At 45.5% G+C, this 12,819-nt stretch overlaps 1 protein-coding gene across 7 annotated transcripts in view; it reads left to right on the top strand.

Moving 5' to 3' along the window:
- Positions 1–9,862: 9,862 nt before the first annotated feature.
- Flnb (filamin B) overlaps positions 9,863–12,819 on the top strand; it is a 150,178-nt gene continuing 147,221 nt past the window's right edge. For all 7 annotated transcript variants that reach the window (XM_047530203.1, XM_047530202.1, XM_047530201.1 and 4 more), the window contains exon 1: positions 9,863–10,305. In XM_047530203.1, the coding sequence (XP_047386159.1) occupies positions 10,014–10,305 (292 nt within the window). In that variant the 5' untranslated portion in view covers positions 9,863–10,013. The remainder of the gene's footprint in view (positions 10,306–12,819) is intronic.

Below are 12,819 nucleotides of genomic sequence, written 5' to 3'. Positions count from 1 at the left end.
CTACATCTCCAACCCTTTTTATATTGAGGTAGGGTCTCACTAAATTGCTGAGGCTGACCCTTGACCTGCAATCCTCCTGTGTCAGCCACTGGAGTCGCTGGGATTATAGGCGTGTGCCACCACACTGAGCTGATAAATGAATTTTCTTTTCTTTTTCAGATTTTCTGTTAATAAAAACATAACATTCCTCTTTCTTTTCAAAATAAAGGATTTATTTCATGCACAGAATGTAACCTGGCCTTTTAACTTCTTTTGACTTGCCCTTTCCACAGCTGTCCAAGCCAGTTGGTGTCAACAGGGCTATTAAAAGGCATGCATCTCATGTGATGCACTAAAGATCACTAAGTCTTGGTGGCCGCCTGCAACCCTGACCAAAAACTAAGCCCACATGACTCAAAACCTGAGGAACCTGTCACCCAGTTGGATTCTAGCTTGGTGGCATCTAGTGTTAGCTTCCCCCGGAGGGTGCTATTTATCCCATCACAGGTTGTGACAGGTTGCCCCATGTGGAAACCTAAGTTAAGTGGCACCATGTTTCCATTTACTCCAGTGCCATTTTGGCTCCCTTTTGGGTTGGCACCAGCTCTATGCGTGTATTATCATATATTAGTGCCAATTTATCTTAAATAATATGTAGGACTAGGAATGTGGCTCAGTGGTAAAGCATCCCTGGGTTCAATCCCTAGTACCAAAAAAAAAGTTAAATAATGTGTATTCAAGTTGGATTATAAATTCATGTTATAAACGGGATGCAGTGGCGCATGCCTGAAATCCCAGCAACTCAGGAGGCTGAGGCAGGAGGATCTCAAGTTCAAAGTCAGCCTCAGCAATTTAGTGAAACCCAAAGCAATTCGGCAAGGCAAGACCTTGTCTCTATTAAAATATAAAACAGGGGCTGGGGATGTGGCTCGGTGGTTAAGTACCCCTGGGTTCAATTCCTGATACCAAAAAAAAAAAAAAAAGAAAAAAGAAAAGAAAAAGAAAAAAGATAAATTCCCACTGTTCTGTAACTCACTGCCCACCTTCCATCCTTTTTTTTTTTTTTTTTTTTTGGTAGTGGGGATTGAATCCAGGAGGGCTTTACCACTGAGCTACATCCTCAGTCCTTTTTATTTTTTTTTATTTTTTATTGTAAGGCAGAGTCTTACTAAATTGCTAAGGCTGGCCCTTGAACTTGCAATCCTCCTATCTCAGCTGTAATTACAGGCATGTACCACCATGCCAAGCTTCCCCACCTAACAATAAATATTGAGATGAGCCTGAAGAGAGAGATTTGTCTTTTTTTTTTTTTTTTTCAGTACTGGGGATTGAACCCAGGACTTTGTGTATGGTAGGTAAATGCACTACCACTAAGCTACATTGCCAACCCTTTTTAAATTTTATTCTGAGACAGGGTCTTGCTTAGTTGCAGAGGCTGACCTTGAATTTGTGATTCCCCTGCCTCACCTTCCAGGTATCTGGGATTATAGGCGCACACCATTGGGCTGGGTCCATCACATTCTTTAAAAAAGTGCCAGGGTAGTCCATCTGCTGGATGTCTGTAAGGCAGTACTTACAAAACTTGAATAAGCACATGAATTACCATTGGGGGGGCGGTGGGGTTGTTAGACTCCAGCTTCTGATTCAAAAGGTAGGGTGGTACCTGACCAGGTGCTCACTCTCAGGTGATGTTCATGCTGCTGGTGGGACTGTGCTTTGAGAAGGAAAAATATAATGCATTTAATCAGTCCACTAGCAAGAGACACTAGGTTGTCATAAATAGTGCTGCTGGGCACAGTGGTGCAATCCATAATGCCAGCCACTTGGGAGGCTGAGGCAGAAGGATCGCAAGTTTAAGGCCACCTCAGCATCTCAGAGAGACCCTGTCTCAAATTTAAAAAATAGGGCTGGGGAGATAGCTCAGTCGGTAGAGTGCTTGCCTTGCATGCACAAGGCCCTGGGTTCGATCCCCAGCACCGCAAAAAAAAAAAAAAAAAAAAAAAAAAAAAAGGACTGGAGATGTAACTGAGCTATAGACTGCCCCTGGGTTTAAACCCCAGTTCTGACAACAAGCCAACCAAAAACAGTGCTTCAATAAACATCCTTAAAGATAGATTTTGGAGCACTAGAGACCAGGCTTTGAAGTCAGAAGGCATAGCATTGTGTTCTGACCATCAGTAACTGTGTGACCTTGAGTAAGTCACTTTACCTTTTTTTTTTTTTTTTTTTTTTTTTTTGTGGTGCTGGGGCTTGAACCCAGGGCCTTGTGTTTGTGAGGGCAAGCACTCTACCAACTGAGCTATATCCCCAACCCCTACTTTTTTTTTTTGTACTGGGGACTGAACCCAAGTGTACTTAACCACTGAGGCACATCCCCAGCCTCCCCCTTAAAAAACTTTTTTTTCGGTAGTTGTAGATGGACAGCATGCCTTTATTTTATTTTTATGTGGTGCTAAGGATGGAACCCAGTGTCTCACATGTGGTAGACAAGCGCTCTGCCACTGAGCCAGTCCTCCCCAACACTTTTTATTGTTTTATTTTGAGACAGGGTCTAACCAACTTGCTGAGGTTGGCTTTGAAATTGTGCTCCTCCTGCCTCAGCTTCCCCAGACGGTGGGATCACAGGTGTGTGCCACCATGCTGGGCCACTTCATCTTTTTGAGTTGCCAGTTGGTCTCTGTTTCATGGCAGCTGAGAAAGTGGTCACAATCACCTCTACATTTTTAGATTGCAGAGATAAATATAAACAGCCTCTGTGCCTGAAAACTCTTAGAACAATACTAGTGATCCTGGCTTGCAGAGGAGTAGATGAGATAAGGTTGGAAAGGGCTTTGTCAGCCATAAAGGTAACCACAAAGGGAAAGTGCTGTTCCAGTTGGAAGCAGTAGTCAGGCTTTGCCAGGTGATCAGTGGCTAGACAGTTTTCTTTAGCGGAAAAGTACTCTGTGGCATTTGTCTGCAGTTAAAACAAAAAAAAAAGGAGACTCATACATAAATCTACAGAAGTGAAAGCCAGACTGGGTGGAGGAAGAGGGCCTCAGTCATTTGCAATTTTTTTTTTTTTTTGCTATTCCAGCAAGAGTGGGGCGGGGTTGGGTACTGGGATTCCACCTCGGGCTGGGAAGGACCCGTGGGAGGTGCGAGGAAGTCAAGGACTTAAGCAGGCTGTATGTCCTAACCCTGCTGAAAACACAACACACAGCTTTCTAGGCAAGCTGGGTGTCCTGAGGGACTGAAGAATTCAGCAGTTCAGAACTGGCTTCTGGAGTTGGTTAGACCATGGTTTGAATCCACATTCTGACACCTAATACTCACAGGACCTTGAGTAAATGATTTGGCATTTTTGAGCCTCAGTTTCCCTACCTGTAACATGGAGATGATACAGTGATACTGCCATTTACCGGTGACGAGTTCTGCTCCCTCTAATGTTGAAGTTTGAACACTAGAGAAGCACGCCAAGGCAAGCATATTAAGCAGGTTTTATTTAAAAGTAGTAATAATACAGACTTCTCCTGGGAAGGAAGAAGGGAGCCATGGCTGATGTTCTAGAATCCTAAGAAAGTGAGCGCACCCTACATCTTTTATAGGTTAAGGTCTCTTTTGTTCTCCACTTCTCTCCCCCCTTATCTCTCCTTCCTGCCTGTGACTAGGCCTGGTTTTGCAGGTGAGATGCATAAAGTAAGAAGCAGATGGGCAGGGGGAGGGCCAAAGTGATTCAGGTAGGACCCAGCAGGGCATTAATTAGCAGCTCCTTGCCTGTAGTCCTTGACAAGCACAGGTAAATTTGGTAATCAATGGGCTCTGGAGATCCTTGGCATTCCATTCTCCCAGGGGCAGTCTCCGACTTCCAGAGGCAGATGGCTTTCATGGCCTCCATTTCCTCGATTTGACCTGTCCCCTATTTCTACACTAACTGCCTGTCCCCAATTCTGGCTTCAACAGTATAATGCTCACAGTGCTCTTGAGAAGCTTAAAAAGATAACTCATGGCCAGGCACAGTGGTGCACACCTGTAATTCCAGCAACTCAGGAGTCTGAGGCAGGAGGATTGCAAGTTTGAGGCCAGTCTTGGCAACTTAGAGAGACCCTGTCTCAAAATAAAAATAAGAAGTTCTGGGCATGTTCCCTAGTGGTAAAGCTCCTTTGGGTTCAATCCCCAGTACTGGGGAAAAAAAAAAAAAAATGGGTGGTGGTGGTGGTGGTGGTGGTAAAGGCTCTCGTGTACATTGCTTTACTCATTTTGAAAATCTGAAGCCTGCCTTCAGATTGGTGGGTTGGAGGTGGAAAAGTTGGGGTGAGGGTCTGACCTTTAAGCAGCCTGTCTGTCAGTAGCTCCACCTTATCTTAGGGCAGGGCTAATGGAGTCTCCAGGACCTTAAAAAATACAGTGGTCCACTTTATGCTTTGAATGTAGTCCTTGCTGCTTTGCCACTGCAACTTATTTTTAATTTTTTTAAAATATATATTTTTAGTTGTTGATGGACCTTTAATTTATTTATATGTGGTGCTGAGAATCAAACCCAGTACCTCACATATGCTAGGCAGGTGCTCCACTACTGAGCCATAACCCCAGCCCTGAAACTTATTTTTTAAATGGATTTGTTTCTTTCTCTTCCTCTCTTCCTGCTCCTCCCTAATCTCCCCAATCCCTAATCTCAAGGGAAACAGAAATCTCAGGGGAACCTTTCTTCCCATCCCTTGTCCCTGAGTACACAGGCACCTTAGGGATGGTAACTGAAGACCTCAGAAATGACTATCTGCCAAATTAACAAGTGAATTATAACTCCAGACAGAACACATGGAAGGTAGCCTTTAAGTCACCTCTTTAAAAGCCCCCTGTTCCTGCTGATGGGCAGAATCACAGCCTTTGGGACATGAGTCCCCCGTGTTTCTCCTTGCTAGCAAAGCAATAAACCTTTTTCCTTTTTCTCAAAATCAAGTCCTCCTTAGTTATTGGATTGGCAGCGGGGACAATAAATAACGCTTCAGGGAAGGTGGACCCTCCTAGCACCCCTCCACCTTCTTCCCACTAGAGGAGTTTTCCCCTAGCACCACACCCAATTTGTTGCAGGACCTTCACAGTTGGGATCACGGTTTGGGGTGGGAGGGGAGCCCTCTTACCCCTCCAGGGAGTTGCTCAGGCAACCAGCTCCTTTCCCTCTGGGCAGTGGAGGTCGAGTGAATATTCTCAAATATATTTTGCTTTTCTTTCTTGCTGACAGGGTGTGGACACTGGTGTAAGATTACAACTGAGAAGGTCCTTGCCTGGGACAAGAGGCCTGGGGCCCTGTCCTGGAGAGCACATAAATTCTTTTTTTTTTTTTTTTTTTTTTTGGTAGATGGACAGCACACCTTTATTTTTATTTTATTTGTTTATTTTTATGTGGTGCTAAGGATCAAACCCAGTGCCTCACATGTGCTAGGCAAGCACCCTGCCACTGAGCTGAGCTACAGCCCCAGACCACATAAATTCTTAAATTCTTCGTTTCCTTCTCCTTCTTTTTCTCCTCTGCTCTTCCTCCTCCTCCTCTTTTTTTTTTTTTTTCTTTTTTCATTACTGAGGATGAACCCAGGGGTGCTCTACCCACTTGGCTACATTCCTAGCCTTTTATTTTGAGACAGGGTCTCACTAAGTTGTTGAGGCTGGCCTAGAACTTGTGATCCTCCTGCCTCCATACTCAGCCATAAATTTATTTTGCAAGGTCTATTTCTCCATCTCTGTTTCCTTTGGAAAGTGAACTTCTACATCTGGAACTTGAGGTTGGGGGTGTAGCTCAGGCATAGAGCACTTGTCTAGCATACAGGAGACCCTGGGCCCAGCACCACAATGTAACTCTCTGCAACATTCAGTTGGTACTCTTTGGATGTTCATTCCCTAAGGTATAGTAATTACCATTATAATAGCAGTTTAGGCTCTTAGGAGGACACTTCCAAGCTAAATTCTATAGACATTTTTTTTCTTTGACTAAAAACTCCCAGGATATGGGCTGGGGTCTTAGCTTACCATATAAAAATAAAATAAAGGTATTGTGTCTACCTGCAACTAAAACAAACAAAAAAACCCTCCCAGTATGTGTAATATTAATGTGGGTTACAGTAAGGAAACAAAGTCAGAGGCAGCTCCAGGTCCCTGCTCTAAATCATGACTTTTGTCTTTCTCCACATCCATCCTCAGCCACTCTGTGACCTTAGGCATAGGAGCACCACTTCCAGCCTCAGTTTCCTTACCTGTAGAATGCAGATAATTGTAATACCTCTTCGGAGTTCTATGAAAATTAAATGAGATAATGCCAGTACTCAAGAAATGGAAGTTTCTATTATCATGATTTTTTAAAAATTTTTTTAAGGGCTGGGGAAATATCTCAGCTGGTAGAGTGCTTACCTCACAAGCACAAGGACCTGAGTTCAATCCCCAGTACCGCAAAAAAAAAAAAAAAAAAAAAAAAAAAAAAAAAAATTTATTTTTGGTACTGGGGATTGAACCCAGGGATGCTTTACCACTGAGCTACATCCCTAACCCTTTTTATTTTTTATTTTGAGACAGGGTCTCACTAAGTTGCTTAGGGACATGCTATCTTACTATATTTTATTGTTATGAATGTCTTGACATAATGCCTTAGTCCTGAATAAACCCAGGCAGATGTCACCTAATACTGAATTAAATATATTATTATTATTACTGTTATTATTATTATGGAACCAGAGATGGAATTCAGGGTTACTTAACCAACTGGGTCATATTCCCAGCCCTTTTTATTTTTTATTTTGAGACAGGGTCTCACTAAATTGCTAAGGTTGGCTGTGAATTTGTAATCCTCCTGCCGCAGCCTCCAGAGTCACTGGGATTACAGGCACCACGCCTGTATAAACATATTATTATAATTAATTTTATCCATTTATATTTACCTTAATGACTTAAAAAAGGAAAACTTAGCATATTAGCAACTGCCAATTGGGCTGAGTTGATCATATAAGTTCCTCTCACCTGGCAGGGAGAGGTCCCTAAGGGAGTAAGACATTGACTGACATGTTTTGAAGGATGAGTTGAGTGGAAGCCTTGGTCCTGGAAGGCCAAGGTTACCAGCTCTGCCTCTGGTGAACTGCTGCTCAGGGGGTCCATTGTGTGGACAAAGGCAAGTCTCAGGCTGAGCAACAGCACCAGGGCCCTTGGGCAGAGTATAGCTTTGGAAGTTAGACCCAGGTTCAAGTCCACTGTTGTCTTTCCCAACTGACCTCCAGCAAATCTCTTAATCACTAATGAAGACAACAAACAAACAGTTATTGAATTCCTAGAATGGGTCAGGGCCAGGGAACATATATTTTTCTCAGGCTGCTGTGAGCGTTTCCCAAGAGTGAGGCAATCTGAGAAAAGTACCTCAACCAGGCACCAGACTCACAGCAGTAATCCAGTGGACTCTGCAGGCTGCGGCAGGAGAATCTCAGGTTCAAGGCCAGCCTGGGCAATTGAGTGAGCCCCAGTCTCAAAAAAAAAAAAAAAAAAAAAAAGGGGGGGGGGGGACTTGCGATTGCTCTTCCACTGAGTTAGAGGTAAAGCACCCCTGGGTTCATTCCCCAGTACCCTCCCTGTACTCACAGGAAAGAAAAAAAACACTTCAGTGTTGTAAGCAAATGACAGAATGTTTATACTGTACCCACAAATCAATGGCCTTACCTGAGCAACCCTCAGGTCTGGAAGGCCTTGCTCTCCATTCTGCTAAACCCCTCTTCGTCCAGAAGCGTACCTGTCTTGAACCTCTCCCCGAAAGAAAGCTGGGTTAGGTGCCCCTTCTTTGGTTCCAAGACACCCTGGGCCTTTCTCATAGACCTGGTTTCAAGTTCTGATTGTGCTATAGTGGCCTAGGCAAGTCACTTAACCTTTCAAGTAACTCTTGTCAAACAGGTCCCCACAGCAAGAAAATTGCGTAGCACAGGTACACAGTAAGTGCTCAAAAAAATCAACTATTACTCTTTTTAAAAATTATTTTTTGGATATTGATATCCTTGGCAGTTTTGGTAGACTTTATTTTATTCATTTATTTATATGCAGTGCTGAGAATTTTACCCAGTGTCTCACATATGCTATGCTACCACTGAACCACAATCCCAAACCCAGCTATCACTTTTAAAATTATTCAGGCTCTTAATAGCAGAGAGCTGACTTGGGTCTCCACTGTATACAGCACTTACCTCGGAACCTGGATAAGTATTTAGTAGGTGCTTGATGTATGGTGTAGACAGAATAATAGCTCCCAAAGATGTTCGCATCCTGATTCTCAGAACCTATGACTGCTACTTTACATGGCAAAGGATATGAAAGCTTCAAATGAGATTAAGGTTTCTAATCAGTTGATTTTAAAATAGGGGGATCCAGGGTGGCACATGTTTGTAATTCTAGTACTGGGGAGGCTGAAGCAGGAGGATTAGAAGTTCAAGACCAGCCTCGGCAGTTTAGTGAGGACCTAAGCAACTTAGTGGAGCCCTCTCTCAAAATAAAAAACAAAAAGGGTTGGAGATGTAGCTCAGGTTCAATCCCCAGTAGAAGTTAAAAAAAAAAAAAAAAAAAAAAAGGGAAATCATCCTGGCCTAAACAACTGGCCCTATGTAATACAAAGTGTCTTTAAAAGAGTTGCAGGTGTGCAGGGCATGGTGTCACATGCTTAGATCTATCAGTGGTAGAGTGCTTGCCTAGCACATACCAGGCCCTGGGTCCAACCCCACTACTGCCAAAAGGAAAAAAAAAAAATATTAATATTATTAATCTGGATCTGGAATGAATACCTTTTTAAAAATTAATTTAAGTGAAAAAATGGAAATATACAAAATGCAAAAATTACTATCTTGAGATTTAAAAAGGAATTATAAGAAGATGTTGTGATGGAGAACCAGAGAGATGACAGTAAGAGACTCTGCTTGACTTACTTCTTTTTCTATTTCTTTTTTTTTTTTTTTTTTTTTTTTTTACTTTTTTTGGTGGTACTGGGGATTGATCCCAAGGGCACTCTTCCACTGAACTTCATTCCCAGTCCTTTTTATTTTTAATTTTTGAGACAGGGTCTTGCTAAGTTGACCAGGCTGGCCCAGAATGTGTGACCCTCCTGCCTCAGCCTCCTGAGTTGCTGGGGGTTTACAAGCACTCACCACCACTCCAAGCTCTGACTCTGTAGGCTTTGAAGATGATGAAGGGAAGGGTCATAGGTCAAGGCATGCAGGCAGCTTCCAGAAGCTAGAAAAGGCAAGAAAAGATATTTTCCCCCCAGAGACTCCAGAAAGGAATGCATCTTGCCAATACCTTGCTTTTAGCTCAGTGAAACCCGTGTAGGAAATCCACAGAACTTCATGATAAAAATTTGTGTTTTTTAACACTAAGCTTTGATTATTTGTTACATCAGCAATAGGCAACTAATGTTCATGGAAACATTATGGTTCATACTACTAGTAAGCTATTTGTGACAGTTGAACATTAGCCTCTGAATTCCTTGAGGTTATGGAAAACAAATAAGGTAAATTTGTCTTATTTGCTGCTGCTCTGCAGGCCTGGCACACGGCAGGAGCTTAACAAAAACCGTCATTGAATGCCTTCGCTGCGCGCCTCTCCCCACGTCACGGTCCCTGCCGATTCTGGCTCGCTAACCTGCTTCGCATGACTATGGGCCTGGCCAGAGACTTTCTCCTTAAGTAGTGACATCCTGCCAGAATGGTGGGAATAGAGTGGCGGGACACTTTGGAGACACCGGGGAGCAATGCCTGCTTCAGGCGGTAGGGGGCGAGCGTGGCCCAGGAGCTCCCCCATAGGCCCCTATAGGGCCGGGCCGGGGCGGTGCTTTGAGGGCGGAGCGGCTCAGCGCGCAGGCGCAGGGCCAGGCTCCTCGCGCTCTTGGAGGCGAGCGACCACAGAGCAGCTTCGGCCACGGATACGGTAGCAGCGAGTTCGAACCCCGCTCCCGCTCCGCTTCTATTCTCGCTCCCCTGGCCCTTGGACCTTCCGACGTCAGTCCCCAGCAGCTCGTTGCGCTTTGCGTTTTCCCCGCCGCCAGGATGCCGGTGACCGAGAAGGACCTGGCGGAGGACGCGCCGTGGAAGAAAATCCAGCAGAACACGTTCACACGCTGGTGCAATGAGCACCTCAAGTGCGTGAACAAACGCATCGGGAACCTGCAGACAGACCTGAGCGACGGGTTGCGGCTAATCGCGCTGCTCGAGGTGCTCAGCCAGAAGCGCATGTACCGCAAGTACCATCAGCGGCCCACCTTCCGCCAGATGCAGCTCGAGAACGTGTCCGTGGCGCTGGAGTTTCTGGACCGTGAGAGCATCAAGCTCGTGTCCATCGGTGAGTACTCTGGTCGGGCCCAGGCGCCGGAAGGTGTACAGTCCAGTCCCAGCGCGTGCATCCCCTGTGAAAGGCGAGGGCTCCCCAAAGCATGCCCCCACCACGATCCACCGCCGGGGCTGGGTGTGGGCGCGGAGACAAGGGGAAATCGTACTTGGGTGTGGGGACGTAGGGACCTAGACCGTCTCCCTGGTGCTATTCCTGGACTGGGACCTTACGTGATTGCTCCCCGCCGTGCGCCCCAGCAGTGTTCCTGGGAGCTGGCTGTGGTTTGAGTGTTAAGAGTTGGGGTCGCAGGTGGAGATTTCTCTGTGCCTGTAGCGTCCCTGGGAGAGATAGGAACTGGAAACCCTTGTCTGCGGTCCTCGGGGGCGGGGGGCGCTAGAATCCGAAGTTCTGGGGAGCTCTTGTCTTCTGCGCCCAGGTTGGTGCGGTCAGTGGCCACCTAATGGGCGTTGGCCTGGAGCCTGGGCGGGGAGACCCGGGGAGGGACTCTACGTTTGGGACCTCCCCGCCTAGGTGGAGAAAAGGACCTGGTACCCTCGTCAGCTGTTGCCAGAATGGGTGTGGGCCTAGAGCTTGTAAGGGAACCGCGGGGGGTGTGTCCTTCTTACTCCTTCTGCTCCCAAATCAACTGTGGCGGGTCTCCTCAGGTTGAGATAATTTAGGGATGGATGGAATATAACAGCTTGTCTTGAAGAAGTCCCAGCTAGTGCTGGCTGTGTGTCTACAGCCCTCTAAGTTACTCCGTCCTTATACACCCAATGAACTGAGGTGTGGACCCGTTTTACAGATGAGGGGGTTCACAGGGTTAATTGACTTGCCCAAGGTCAAGCAAGTAGGGCCCATCTGAGAATTAAAGGAAGTGGGTGACAGTTGGAAGGAGGCATTGTTTTTCTTTCCCTACCAGGGTCTTCTACCAGGGTCTTCCTGAGACAGGGAAGGAAGTGGTGTCTGTTATTCTGATGGACTGGGGAGCAAGAATGAGGTCTCCTTTATGGCCTGGGGTAGTTGGGTACTTCCAAGAGGGTCACAGGACTGCTGAGGATGTGTGTATGTGTTTGTGTTCACATGTGTGTACAGGGAATGTATGTATACACACAGCATGTGTGTAGTGTTTATGAGTACAGAGAATATGAGTACAGAGAGGATGATTTTGTGTGTGCACAGCATGGGTACGCACAGTACGCTTGCAGAGAATGTGTGTACATTGTATGTGTGTATCTTGCCAGGGAGGAACTGACCTGGGTTTGGGGTCTCTTTCTGAGGAAACCTAGGCCATTACAGTGACTCCACTGACGAAGGGAGGTAGGTGTGGCTGCTGGGACTTTCTTCAGTGAAAAAGGGGTTCCCTCTAGGCTGAGCCTCCTCCCAGCTTGCCCTTCCTTCCCCCACACCTGTCCTGGCAGGTAGGGCTGCTTCCTACTTCCTGGACCCAGTCAGCTGCTCCCAGCCGGCCTCTTTGCTGGTCTCTCCTCCCCTCCCAAGGATGGCTTTCTCTACAGAAGGCAGCTGTGTGGGGTGCTTTTGTCTTCTTTTGGGGAGGCCATCTCTTGAATTGGGGAGGAAAAATCCCTCTGGATTCTAGAATTCTTTCCTTTTCAATAACTCACCTTTCCTCCAAGGAATCTCAAAGGTGATTCAAGTTGGCTGATCTCAACTTGAATCTATTCTTTGTTTTAAAAAAATGTATTTATTTAATTAACTGAACAAAGAAACTTAAAGTAAACCAGGAGTATCCAAACATGACATAAAATCTCTTAAAAAAAACAAACAAACAAAAAAAAACACCAGAATATCCTGTACTGCTTAATTTACCAACTGTTTATACAGGCAGCAGCTGCTTCCAGTGTGGCTCGTGGATGTCATTCTAGACTTTGGTCCCTTACATTTTTCTGCTCCATCCTCCTGATTTTCATTCCTAAACCCATTCAGGCCTTAGACCTCTGTAGTTCTAAATTCCTGGAGGCTTCCCTTCCTCTGAGGTGGGCCTGTTAGCTGTGGGTAGCAGCTTCTTCTTCTTCTTCTTCTTCTCCTTTTTTAAAATATTTTTTAGTTGTCAATAGATCTTTTATTTATTTATTTATTTATTTATTTATTTATTTATATGTGGTGCTGAGGGTCAAACCCAGGGCCTCACACATGCCAGGCAAGTTCTTTCCCACTGAGCCGCAACCGCAACTCCAGCCCTGTGTCTTCTTTCTTATGTAGACTTCTTCCCACCACAAGTTACATTGTTTTATTTTTCCTTTTTAATTATTTCTTGGATCATATTCCCCAAAGTGACATTCCTGGGTCAAAGGGTGTGACCACATTTATGACTCCAGCCTAGTTAGTTGCTCTCCAGAAAGCTCTCTCACAGCAAACAGGTTTTCCAGCCTCTGGAAACCAGAGGAAATCTTGCCAGGTGCTAGGACTGCTGTGGGGGGTAAAGCCTGAGGCCTCATCCCTCTGGTCCTGGGGCTGTTGTGGGTAATGGCCCTTTCAAAGCTAGGGGTAGGCTGGGGGTGGTGG

This window comes from Sciurus carolinensis, chromosome 17 (assembly GCF_902686445.1).
Source record: "Sciurus carolinensis chromosome 17, mSciCar1.2, whole genome shotgun sequence".
Taxonomy (NCBI): Eukaryota; Metazoa; Chordata; class Mammalia; order Rodentia; family Sciuridae; genus Sciurus; species Sciurus carolinensis.
Note: the sequence above shows the minus strand (reverse complement) of the source record. Positions and strands in the feature narration are given on the sequence as shown.